We start from the raw sequence: 13949 nt of genomic DNA on the forward strand, positions 1-13949 counted from the left end.
TCCACTACCTTTTATCACAGTTAGTCAAGAACAGAAGCAGATGTTACTGTTGTCTGCTCTCCCTAAAGTTTTCTATGATCATTCTATCAAAAGGATCTAGTTTGTCACTTTTGTTCTCTTCGCAGTTGTCGACTCCTGTCTCTGTCTACTTCATATTTCCAAAAGAACAGTGTATCTAATTGAAGGCATGACATTTGCTCCAGTCACTAAGTAGCAAATACCTTTAAATCACAGTCCAGCTCTCAAACAACTTATGACACATACACACACACAACGGAAACCATTAAAAAAAAAATCAATCAGTTGAACTGCCATACTAAAAGAGCACAGACCATAATTTTGCGGCAAGACCAGTTTTGCTGAGATTTCCCTTTCTCACCAAAGCAGGTAGGCTGCTGCATTTTGTGGTATGTATTCTCTAAGCATTATAAAAGCAGCCATGACATAGGCTCAGTGGTGGATTTGTGATAGCTTGTTATGGCTCCCCTATAGTGGAGAAAGGACTCGTGGTTGCATTGACCCCAGTGGAATCTATCTCCCAACAGTCTGTGCCTGAGTCTCTGTCTTTGAATACCAAGTAGGGTGGGTTCCCTTTGCACAGCTGACTGTTTATAGTGTGATGGATGCTCCAAAAGCATGGTAGAAATTGGAAAAGGAGAGAAATTAGAAAAAACTGATACAGCAACATGCTGGAGACCAACATCCTATCACATAGTTTTATACACCCTCCACTTCCTTCAGTTCTTCAGTCATGTCCAGTTGAAGGAAATTTCTCTGAAGATCTGTTGCTTCAGGTGCCTAAATCAAGTTGTAGAATATGATCACAGCCTTGTTATTCTTCAATCTTCTTCTCTCCAATATTCATCACAATGCTTAATTTCTATTTCAAATTGTCCACTTGCTGAGAATCAGTTCAAATAGTTACAAAGAAGTGGTTTGGTTTAAATGTCTTTGTTTGCCAAAATCCTGATATTTCAAAATACATTGCTTTTTAAACACACCTAGACATATTATTTTCTTGCAGCTATATACACAGTATCTACACATCTGAATTTCCACAAATTGTAACAAAGATTAAAAAAGGAGTTGATGCTTTTAATTGTCTACAAATACGGCTTTAGGAAGAACACTGACTTCTAGCTACAGTTGCCTTCTCTGTCTTTTAATTTTTCCACAAACAAGATTATTTTGATCCAATTACAGTAATTTCAGGAATACAAGCCGCAGCAATTTGACAAAAATTTTGGTGGAAACCTGCAAGTGCAGCTAATACTCGGGGGCGGCTAATATGTGAATAATTTTCTGACATTTACAACCCCAGACGTGCCAGCCAGAGTGCCGAGCCAAGCACCTGCCAGTAAAAGCCGGCATTTCGCGATTGTTACAAAGTGATACTCTGTTGCCCTGGCTCCCTGCAGGCAGCACGGGGGGCGGGGAGAGAGGCAGGAGAGCTCTCTTCTTCCCTCCTCTGCCGCAGCCCGGGGGAGAGATGGGGGGAGCCCGCGCCGCCATTGTCGCGGCTCAGGGAGGAGGGGGGGAGCCCGCGCCGCCATTGCCGCGGCTCGGGGAGGAGTGGGGGGGCTCTGCCCCCACCCTCCACCGCCGTGGCAGGAGCAGGGGGTGCTCCGTGCCCGGCCAGCGCCGCGGCGTGAGCGGGGCCGGGGCGAGCGAACCCAGAGGCGGTGGCCAGCCCCGAGCGGCACCACTGAGCTGGGCCACCTGGCCCTGTCAGCAGCCCCTAGCAGGCTGAGCCTGCACAGCCTTAGTTGAGCCAGTAAACCCCCCGCCATGCCACGGTTCTGTTAGTATTTGGCAACTTTTTTGCATGCGGGTCCTCACTGCGAATGACAGAGCGGCTTATATTCAGGTGCGGCTTATTTATGGACAAAGAACGAAATATTTGCCAACACCCAGAGATGCGGCTTATACTCAGTGCGGCTTGTATTCATGAATTTACTGTAAATTAAAATAAAACAGAGAAATGTTGTGCTGAGGAAACCCATAGTAATTAAAATAAAACTACAGCCTAGTGCTCTAGTAAAGAGCTGAGGGAAGCTATTCATTCTGGAAAAAGGAGCAAATTTTATTTTTTTTCCGATAATTTTACTAAAATGCTACAGGAATAAAATTTAATTAACAAAACTCGCCAAACCTGAGTAAAGTAAAAGTTATCCCATAATTTAGTCATAATTTAGATCCATTACTGGAATTTCTGTGTTTAAAAAATATCTTTGTGTTAAAGAAAAGCCATTTTTAGCACGCATTCCACCAACAAGCAAGCATCAACCTGTGAACAGATAATTCTCACATCAACAGGTCCCAGGCAAAATAAATTTGAGGCAAATAACAATTGTAAAATTGTATGTGTTAATTATGTGACAGCTAATTACCTACCTTAATCAGATCATGAATAGCAGCCCTCTCCCATGAGAGCTGGTTAAGTTCCTAACTTCAAAATTAAACTGTAAAAATGGCATTATTAAAAAAACTTCAAGAATAATGACTGGTTTGAGTCAATGCTTGGGTTGATTATGCTCTTTTAATTTCATATTAGTAGTTATACATTTTGTGTCAGCATTCCATTTACACTTTCTTTATTTGAAAAGCCAGAGATTCTCTTAATTATTTTCAAGGCTTCAGCTTCCCAGTCCTTCCTCGGTTATAACTATTGATGAGGTCAAGCTGTAAAACGAAACACTGAAAGGGCTGAAATAAAAAAAATGAAAAGGATGCTCCAAGCTCTTAAAACATAAGAGAGAGGCTGATGAACCGCAGGGTGGAGTAGGGCTCTCTAACTAAAATGGGAATTGAATCTTTTGATGGAAATTGCATCTGCAAAACAGCTCAGACCAAACTGTTTATTTCAATCTCAGGAAGCACAGAAGACTTGTACCTCCCAGAGCCCAAGTTCATGGGTCTGTGCAATAGTGGGTAACACTACTAATACTCAGAGCTGAACAATCCCCCAAATTTTCTTTGCTTTTGTAAATGCTACGGAGCAGCAGAAGTAGTCAATTTGGTTACTGACATTTAATTAGAAAAGGACACACTTTTCATTTAATTTTCTGGTATGGTATTTTTCATTTGCTTCTTAAAAGAATGCAAGTTCAAAGCAATGACTGTACAAACATCTTGCTCTACCTCCAGGAAGGATGCTGCACATGGGGGTATCCCAGCAAAGTATCACAGTAAGTTTGCTCTTAGCAAGTCTAAGGGTATGTTATGATGATTTCAAGGTAAGAGGCACAAGAATCTTTTGTCAGAAGTCCATGGGAACTGGAATATCTGTGAGACTTAAGCTGTGTTCTGAATGGAAGAGAAAAACATATGAAGATTGGCAGGCTAGCACAAATTCTACCACCATAAGCAAACTAAATTCTAGTATTGCTCTTGTGGCAGAAAATGCCAGACAGCTTTATTCTGTGAACTACACCATGCTGTCTATATACAGATAAATTAGCAGTAATGCTCTATTATCCTCAAAAATTAAGAATGCAACTGTCTGAACAAAGTAGTGCCTTGCGTCCCCAAGGCATCACAATAAGATATAAATGTTATAGAATAATTTTTACTTTACAAGCTTTAATATACACATTGTCCCTTGAGCCCAAAGTTATTTGCTATAATGACATGATAGCCAACGAGAAAGTAATAGCTTTGTGCCTTTGTGCATATTGGTGAAGTGCCTGACCTCACATATTGCAGGCAATTATTTGAGGCTAAAGATGTTTTGAGACAGTTTACTGGAAGAGAGATAACACTGGAGCAGGTTGCCTTGACAACACTATGTAGCTGCACTAGAAATCAAACAAAAATGCAGGAACTCCTTCTATGCTGAGGACTGCAAAATATTCATCAAATTGGGTCAAAAGGGAATTAATCCCACATGTCCTATGCAATATTTGATATCACTTCTTATAATGAGCATTATTGGAAAACCAATGACAAAGCCAGGTGGTTCATACCTCACAGCAGAGGGTAGTAAGAATTGAAGCGCAAGCAGTGGTAATGGCTGCCCAAAAGTTTGGAGTTTGGAGTTTTTTCCTGTGAGGCTCTTCTGGTCACGTGTGGCTCTGAGAAGAAGTAAGGTTCTAATGGCGAGCATTTTGATTTCATAGCAGTATATCACAGAAATTTCTCTGCAGGTTCTATGACTTCTGGCAGTGATCACCATACTCTTAAAATACTACCATTCAAGCTACCATTGAATCAAAAGTAAAAAACAGCCTTAACATGTTTTGTCATCACTGAATGTTTCAGGCATGCTGTGAGATATATTTTTTAATAGCAGCATATAAGCAAATACAGAATACAGAATATCTCTGACAGCACACCATAATCTGTTGGGATGATGCATCAAAGTAAGACATCAGATACTAGATGTCTTAAAGTGATAGCAAAATTTAAATACGAAAAGTAAAGTACAGCAAGACACTTCAAATTGAGAATCTCAATTGAAAGACATTTTTGTGTTTAAAGCTCCTTTTAGTTTTACACCTTAATCCATTTCATACTCACTGTACTTTCATGCAATTCCTGTTTCTAATAACCTTCAAACACCAACTTCAAGAGATATGAAACACAGGTGTTAATATCTAAGATTGTATCCTTTTTAAAGAAGAAATGTTTTTCTCAGGTTTAAGCTATTACCTGAGAAAGCTCAATAAGGAACTCACACAAGCTTCTTACCACTTTCTAATTCCTTCTGTGATAAAGTCACCTTTTAAATTCTGCAACATGTATTGCAGATGCTGAGAGGCAAAGCTATAAATGCAACTGTATTATTTACAATGACAGACAGATGTAACAGAGGCCATGAGAAATAAACCAGAAACACTAAGCAATGCTTAATATTTAATCTCTATCTTTATCTTGAGCTGAGTAATTAGACCTGTCCAAATATATGAAACACTTGCAATGTCTGTTGATCAATGCTTAAAAGGATTACCTTGATGCAAAGACTCACTAAAATGATTAAACTGAGTTTTATTTGATGTCTGGTGCTTTCAGGGATTCTCTTACTAAATAACTGTTGCACATTGGCACAAACCTATTGATTTAATAGCGATTATCTTAATTTATGTTAATTTAGTATGTTCTACATTGTCACTTATGGATACTAACAGATATGGCATGATATTCTAAAATGATTGTGCTATAAAGCCTTAGACTGATAAAAAATTTGTTATGAAACATTAAGGGTGAATGAAAGGCTGAGGCATAAATAAAGATAGTAATTCATAATTGAATTAAATACAGTAATTTCACGACCATAAGGTCCACTGGACTATAAAGCGCATGCCCCCGGAGTTGGCAAATTTTGCAACTTTGTAGATCATATAAGGCGTACCGGATTATAAGGCACACCCCCTGGGAGTCGGCAAATTTGGCAACTTTGTAGATAATATAAGGCGCATCAGACTATAAGGTGCACCTTTTTTTTTTTGCAGAGAGGAGCCGCGTGGCGCGCAACAAAGTAACGAATTAGTAACAGAATCGCACCATCGTGGGTTTACTGGCATGTGCTCAAATTGGAAACATTTCTCACAGATTGGCGTAGCCTTTAAGTGCAGCCCCAGGCCACAGAAGCCCCGTGCCATGAGCCGTGGTACTCCTGCCCGCCCCCGGCACCGGCTGGCGATGCACAGTTCAGGGCAGCCGCGGCTCGTGGCTGTTCGGGGCTGCCCGTGGTCTGGATTGACTTGGGGTGGTCGCAGCTCGCCTGGTTCCTCCTTCTCCGTGCTGCCGACGCCGTGCCGGCAGCTGCTCCCTGCCTCCTCCTCCGCACTGCCCATGCCGTGCTGGTAGCGGTGGCTGCTCCCCGCCTCCTCCTCCGCAACGCCCACGCTGTGTCGGCGGCAGTAGCTGCTCTCTCCCTCGTCCTCCACACCGCCCCTGCCATGCTGGCAGGGCAGCGGCGGCTGCTCTCTCCCTCCTCCTCCACACTGCCCATGCCGTGCTGGCAGTGGCAGCTGCTCTCTGCCTCCTCCTTCACACTGCCCATGCCGTGCTGGTAGTGGCAGCTGCTCTCTGCCTCCTCCTCCGCACCACCCGCGCCGTGCTGGCAGCGGCAGCTGCTCCTTGCCTCCTCCTCCGCACCGCCCGTGCCGTGTAGGCGGCAGCTGCTCTCTCCTTCCCCGCGCAGTGGCTGGGGCTGGCTCCCTCCGTCCCTGCGCAGCTCCTGCTGGCCACGCCCGCCTGCTCCCCTCGCGACTCGGCACTCCTGCGGCACCGCCCCCCCACTGCGGCTTCTACTTCCCGATTGGCAAACGTCGCGACTTTGTAGATCATATAAGGCGCACTGGATGATAAGGCGCACTTCCGGGTTTGGGCCGAAATTTTAGTCAAAAAGGTGCGCCTTATAGTCGTGAAATTACTGTAGTTTGTTTTCTATTTAAATCCTGTGATTCTGCAAAATGCAAAACTATAGATTACTGTAGCTAAGTTTGGTAGTCTGTAATTTTTTTCCCTTTAGGAGACCAGCAGTAGGAATTTTACAAAGCCATTGTGATAAAATTCACCATAATGAAACAACGCACAGTCAGGAACCAAACTTAGAATCTCGTATATTGAGTGATGAGAGAGATTAAAAATCAAAAAATCAGAACTGGTTAAGAGATGTGACCCTTCCAATTGTAGAATGTCACTTTAAAGCCAGGTCTAATGGAAATTGCATCATCTGGAGCTGGACTAAACTTTCACATTATGGGAAATAATTTCCTTTGTTTTTTTGATAAATTAGTTTCTTATGGAATTGAATAAGTGCTCCTTACAAGCATCGTTTTCAGATACATAATGTCCCTGCCATCATGCCAAGAGAATTTCAGAATTTTGGAAATTTTGATCTAATGCTGACAGGCCACAGATTTAGTGCTGGAGATTGAAGGTTCTTGAGGTCTAGTACAGTACCAAGCTTTAGCAAAACCCAAAGCTTTCAAGGTCTGGAAATTCCAGAGTCAGAAGTGTTTTTCAGATCCTGCATTAAGGAGACAGGATTGCGGAGAGCTTCGGTATTAGGAGCTGCCTGTCCCACAGTACTTTGGTCTCTGATAATCACTCTTTGTGTCAGACTTTTGAAAACACAGACTCGCAAAGAATGCCCCAAAACTGAGATTCTTGGCTTCATAAAAGCTGCCAAGAAGCTTGACAGTATTTCACTGAGACTTCCACTTTTGCAAAATACACACGTTGTGACAAAAAGAAGTCCTAAACAAAACAGTTTCAGTGATTTTTATAAAGGATGCTTGGGTGGAAATTTACCAGTCAGCTCTACTCATATAGCAGGTTTCATGATCACTCTTTCCTCCTTTACCTTGGCTTTGCTACAGTTGTCAAAATACTTGGTTTGTATAAACTGTTTAGTGTTTCATAAACTTGTGAACGATGGTGATGATAGTGCTCACACTTAGTTAGGCTCACATGTTTAATTAAATGTAACATATGAAGGGTGTCAATTAATTGCTATAAATGTTAAAGGACAACTAATTTTAACTCTGAAAAATCTTTGGAAGCTTTGGTTTCTGAAATGGGCGTGACTTAAAAGACAGGATTTATAGTTAGATGCTGGGTCCATTCTACCCAAACAAATATTTGTTAGCATTGCATTTGAAGGGAGGAATGTTGCCAGCAAAGACTGCCAGGCAGATAAACTATTTTGAGTAGTGCTTTGAGCAGAAACAAAAATATACTGCCTGAAGGAATAGGTGAAACTTTTCTATGTCAGAAATCTAAACCATACCTGAGAGCCAATGATAAGATGGGAATCGTTCAAGTAAGACATTTTGGACTTGTAGGAATTGAATTGCCACTCTAAAAGCAGGAGGAGATGTGGCACTGACCACATAGAGAGTTAAAAGTACCTCTGATATCAAGCTATGCACATTTTTCATTCCTTTTCCCTTGGTTGCTATAAATTTTGTTTCCCTTTTATAAAAGATCCTATATTATCTAACAAAACTAGGAAAAGGCTTTTGTTAAAAATACAAAATATGATATCTGTGTATTCTCTTGAGAAAAGTAACTGTTGTGAGAGTACTTGTTATATGTTAGATATTAAAGCAATTTGGTTTGAATATAGAAACATATAAACTGAAAAAATCCCCAAAGATATGCATCAGGTAGGGTTTTTTATACAATTATCTCATCCTTATTTAGTTAAAATTTATCTGCAGTTACTAAAACTGAAGTCAATATAATTAAGTTTTTAAGCCATCTTTTTTTTTTTCCTATTGCTATATGTATTTCAATTTCTAGCCTACATGGCCAGATGTACCTGGCATTTGAGGACTTTGTCTTTCAAGCTTTTCTTGCCAAATTAGCCCAGATTCTCACTTCAGAAGTTGTTTACTACTATGGACTTATTAGAAAATTCCTCTGCATGGGGAGTGTGAAGGAATTCCACTGATTCTCCTTTCTCTGAACTACTGCTACCTGTGTAAGGCAAACAAAAGCAAAATGTTTTTGCCATTAAAACACTACTATATAGGCATATGCTAGTCATAAGCATTAGCTTCTACATGGTTTTCATGTAGAAATTTATTTTAAATCAAAACTTGCCCAGTTCAAAATTGACTCAAACTTCAAAGATTCAACAAAACTCCAAAAGGATGAGAGCATTTTAAGATAAAAATGTAAAGAGAAATTATCCACTCCATAGAAAACAGAACCCACATATATTTAATAAACTCTTCACCTTCTCTATACTGACAGTCTGTGTAGCATTTTATTGATTTATCTTAGAAAACAGATGAGTGCAGATAACAAACATTTGACATTCAGGATGCAAAGTCATCCTGTCTTTTAAATTCCATTAACTAATTTTAAAGTAGAAGTGATTAATTTGCCCATGAGTGTCACAGCTACAACAGATGCAGCTAAATTGACTGTGTTACTTCATAACTGCTGTCTCCACATGGGTATAAGCATCATTGTCAACCAAGAGTTATGGGCTTCATGTAAAAATTGCTGGGTGAACTGCACTGTTACTCAGGAGCAAAAGATTTCTTTCTGGCTTAAAAATAGGCAGATGAACCCATAATAAAAAGCTGAAGATAAAAAGTTTAAATCAAAAGGCTATTTTTTGTGCATTTATATTGTATGTGTGACGAAAGAGAGTCTTCAGTCAAATTCTTTGCTGCTGAAAATTAATCAACTTAAATGTAAGAATAAAATCACCGTGAGTGATTAACAACAGCAAACACAAAGCCATTCTGGACAGAAGTTTCTTTAACTGTGCTTGCAATTTCCACAGCCATTCTGGAGCTCTGACACTTGAGGACAATTAAACTCCAAAGCACCTACCTTCCGGAGAGGCTTGAGCTTGGTCTCCATGATGAAGTCGTACTTGCAGAGCTCGCAGCAGCGCGTGTCCGAGCTCTTGATCCACTGGTGCAGGCAGGCCTGGTGAACAAAGCGCAGGGTCCCTGTGCAGCGACATGGTGTGATGAGGGGGCTTTCATCATCTCCCTCACAGTGACAGATCCTGACAGGAAGGACAGCAAGAGCGAGTGAGACAACCTGCCAACCAGCAAGGCAAAGGCACTGGCTTATTTATACTGCCTTCTCATCTTCAGGCTTGACATTCTAAAGATGCCAGGTATATGACCTTTCAGATGGAGGCATAGGGACATACTCCTTGTTCCTTTCTGCCATTAAGCAATTTCTCTTCACTTAGTTATTTCTCTTTGAATTTGCTACACGGTCTGAAGGTGAATCAATAGAAATAAGAGTTTTTCCCTTTTATGCATGGCAAAACCTTTAAGACAAATACCATAGCAGAATAGTTCTTGGTCTGTAAGTAATGCCAAGAAAACCCTCAAAGGTAGAGAAATCTAACACAAGCTGAAAATATCCAGCATGTGAAGTATAAAAAGTTCCTAGGATATCTCTTTGGAGTTACACAGTTAAAAGCATCAGAGAGCAGTATTGAGTAGTCTGGAGTCATGCATGTGGCATATTGTGTACACACAGGTACACTTTTTAGGAGGCAGGTATTGAAAAGTCATGGCCATTTTTTTAATTCCTCACTGTCCCTTTTAAGCAGACAGCTGCATTATCTGGGAAAACGAAAACTTCTCTGTAAGCAGACGCTAAGATAGAGATTGGTCCCAGAACTGTTTTACCTTATGATGGGATACAGAGCTTTTCATGTTGTGGTTTTACATAAAGTGATCAGTGTTCTAACATCATCTAAAGGGCTTCTTCTATGACACATGTCCAAGTGTCCTGCTGATTTTCCCCTCTTCCAGTCTCCTAGTCACATCAGGAAAACATTCACGCATCAAAAACAATGTCAGATTTATTGGCAAGCATTTCTTTGAAGGCAGAGAAAGATCTACAGAGAGCAGAAGACTTAACCAAACACCTGAAATTAAGGAGGTTCACCTGAATGAAGAATAATTCTCTCCAATGAAGACTAATTCCCTCCCATCCCCAACCTAGAAAAACACAACAAAGCACCTGAGGTCTAATGAGTGTCTAAAGTGTCAAGCTGGTATGCCAGAGATAAAAAAATAAAGCAGAAAAAGAAAAAAATAAAGAAGAAGAAAAAAAGCCCCCAAACTGAAGCCCAAGAAATGCTATATCAAAATGAAGAAGTGGCAATAACAACAGAGATCCTGCTGTCACACAAATGAAACTTGGGCCTTAGAAACTTAGCGCCTAGGAACGGCACCCTCAGACAGTGCAGATGCAGAAGCATCTGAACACATCCGAGGAATAATGCCTTTTCCAGAGAAAACTGTGACTGCACCATCTCTGGGGCAGGGAAAGGGGTAGGAGAACTTCAGGATGAGGTTGTCTTCCTACTGGGAAGATGGGTGATCTTTCTAGAGCAGGAGCTCCTGTGTGTCAGAAGGCAACCTGACAAAGCCATCCTAGGAAAGACTGGCTACTGCACAGCTCTGAGGCTGCTGAGCCTATAAGCAGGGGAGTAGGAAATTCCAATGTCTGCATGAAAGATCTACAGATCAAAACTGGCAGCTCCACTGTTCTTCCACAGTGTAGCCCCAGAGCCATGAGAAAATCAATCTACAGTAATAGGAAAGCAGAACAAAGCTGCTCTGCTGGACATACAGAAATAAAGAGACCAAAAAAAACCCCAACAGATAAATGAAAGCTCTGAATACCCGGTCCACAAAAGCCAGGTTTCAATTTCTGCAGTGGCGCTCGTACAGGATTTCATGTCCCCCAACAGTGAAGAGAACAAATTACAGTAAATTCACGAATACAAGCCGCACAGAGTATAAGCCGCATCTCTGGGTGTTGGCAAATATTTCGGTTTTTGTCCATAGATAAGCCGCACACGAATACAAGCCGCTTTGTCGCTCGCAGCGAGGACCCGCGTGCAATTAGTAACAGAACCGCGGGAGGGCGGGGTTTACTGGCTGAGCTAAGGCTGTGCAGGCTCGGCCCGCTAGGGGCTGCTGACGGGGCCAGGTGGCCCAGCCCGGTGCTGCCGCTCGGGGCCGGCCGCCGCTGCCCCTGGGCTCGGTCACCCCGGGTCGGCGCTGCCCCGCGGTGGCAGGCAGGGACGGAGCTTCCCCCGCTCCTACGGCAGCGGCGGCAGGCGGGGACGGAGCTTTCCCGCGCCCGTGGCGCCGGCGGCGGGCGCGGACAAAGCACCCCCGCCTCCTCCCCGAGCCGCGGCAATGGCGGCGCGCACTTCCCGCCCCCCCGGGCCGCGGCAATGGCGGCGCAGGGCTCCCACCGGCTCCCCGAGACGCGGCAATGGCGGCGCGCACTTCCCCCCGCCTCCCCAGGCCGCGGCAATGGCTGCGCAGGGCTCCCCGTCGGCTCCCGGAGCCGCGGCAATGGCGGCGCCCCCCCCCCGTCGGCTCCCCGGGCCGCGGCAATGGTGGCGCGGCCCCCCCGAGCCGCGGCAATGGCGGCGCCCCCCCCCGTCGGCTCCCCGGGCCGCGGCAATGGCGGCGCGGCCCCCCCGCGTCCTCCCCGGGCCGCGGCAATGACGGCGCGGCCCCCCCGCGTCCTCACCCGAGCCGCGGCAATGACGGCGCAGCCCCCCCCTCTCCTCCCCGGGCCGCGGCAATGGCGGCGCCCCCCGCCCCCCCCCCCCCCACCTCTCCTCCCTGGGCCGCGGCAATGGCGGCGCCCCCCCCCCTCCTCCCCTGGGCTGCAGCAGAGGAGGAAAGAGAGCTCTCCCGCCTCTCTCCCCCCGCCCCCCGTGCTGCCTGCAGGGAGCCAGGGCAACACGGTAACACTGTAACAATTGCGAAATGCCGGCTTTTACTGGCCGGTGCTTGGCTCGGCACTCTGGCTGGCACGTCTGGGGTTGTAAATGTCAGAAAATTATTAATATATTAGCCGCACCCGACTATTAGCCGCACTTCCGGGTTTCCACCAAAATTTTTGTCAAATTGTTGCGGCTTGTATTCCTGAAATTACTGTACTCACAATTTCCTTCTTGTGCATGCTCATTTTTTCAGACACATTTTACAGGAACTCAATTTACAGTCTTGCCTTTACTAATCCAGCTAAGTTAGGTGCATCAGTAGCTTAGTTCTTAGATGAGAACTGCCTACATGGTGATTTCTTACTGAGCCTCTAGCTTAACAGAACTATATTTTCAAATACTGAATATTTATTTTTCTAACAAATGCATTCCCAACTGAGAGTTACATAAAAAACTTAATTTCTTTTTAAATTAAAGCTATTCCCCAAAGGAAGACCGACGTTCTTTGTTCATTTAAATTCAAGCTATACATAATTTATTTTACAGCCTTAGTATTTAAACTATTTAGAAATTAGACAACTAAGCTGTATACCCAATAGCCTTTTTTTCTACTACTGCCAAATTGTTTAAAATTATTTTCAGAGTTAAAGTACAATCCTAAAATTCCACTGGGATCTTCAAATAAAGTGACACTGAAAATTTAAAATTAATAGAAATAATCCTTAGAAGAAACACTTCTGCTGAAAAACTCTATATGCATTATACATTCTATTTGGGCTTTCCTTGTACATAAGTCACAAGTGAATTGTATAACAACAGGGTGACACTAAGAACTTACAAAATGAATAAGCTTCAACTAAATATTCTAATAGCCTCCTCTAGCTTTATAACCATGAAATATGTTATGAGAATTAAAACAAACTTCAATAGGAATTAAAAGTCCAGAGAAAATGGCCAAAGGTGTGGTTTTCATTAGCTAGAATGCTCTTTGGTTTCTTTGGTGAAATTTAACTCTTTGTTATTTGTTTAACCAGAAGAAATTAGCTTAAAAGACTATTGTGTACATAAATTCATAGTGACAGTAAATATCTTTTGGTGCCCAACACCTGTGGTAACAGACTTGGTTAAATGCTTAAACATCTTTTAAAGACTTGGAACAGATAACTTGCTCTGTCTTCCTCAGCCATTAGAACTGAACACACAATTTTGTGCGTCTTTGCTCCTTGATGTGTTCATCTATAATTTACATCATAACTATCACAAATTACAGAAAGTAAATTGCTAATGATGGTTTTGAGAAGTTTGTTGTGCAAACAGAACAGATGTGGAGATATAAAGCACAGACATACCTGAACCACGTCTAAACAAGTTGGAGGTGGAGAACTTTAATTCTAATTCCCTGGTGTCAAATGATCACAACTGTCTGATGCATCCATGCATCAGATTGATTATTTAGCTAGCTGAACTTGTCCTGAGAATAAAATTTGTTTGCATACTTTAGAAATTAACTGAATGGGAAAAAACCCAAAAACAATGTCTTTATCAAAGAAAAAAATATATAATTTGCTAAATCTATACTGATTTATTTACAAGCTGTAGTACAGCACTGATCATTGTTAATAGCTACAGTTTTGGCTGCTCAGACACACCTACAGAATTTACATACACAGCTTTTCTCAACTTTTTAGTCCTTTAGTAGATAAATGGCCTTCATTATAGAGAAATAGCTTTGACTAATTATTTTTTTTTTGACAACTTG

The 13949-nt window shown here is 42.6% G+C and overlaps 1 protein-coding gene across 7 annotated transcripts in view; it reads right to left on the reverse strand.

Annotated features, from left to right (window-relative positions):
- Positions 1-13949, reverse strand: part of MARCHF1 (membrane associated ring-CH-type finger 1) — a 262292-nt gene that overhangs the window by 13296 nt on the left and 235047 nt on the right. For all 7 annotated transcript variants that reach the window (XM_033061054.1, XM_033061049.1, XM_033061052.1 and 4 more), the window contains one exon: positions 9301-9481. In XM_033061054.1, coding sequence (XP_032916945.1) covers positions 9301-9481 — 181 coding nt within the window. The remainder of the gene's footprint in view (positions 1-9300; positions 9482-13949) is intronic.

This window comes from Catharus ustulatus, chromosome 5, assembly GCF_009819885.2.
Source record: "Catharus ustulatus isolate bCatUst1 chromosome 5, bCatUst1.pri.v2, whole genome shotgun sequence".
NCBI classification, from domain to species: domain Eukaryota; kingdom Metazoa; phylum Chordata; class Aves; order Passeriformes; family Turdidae; genus Catharus; species Catharus ustulatus.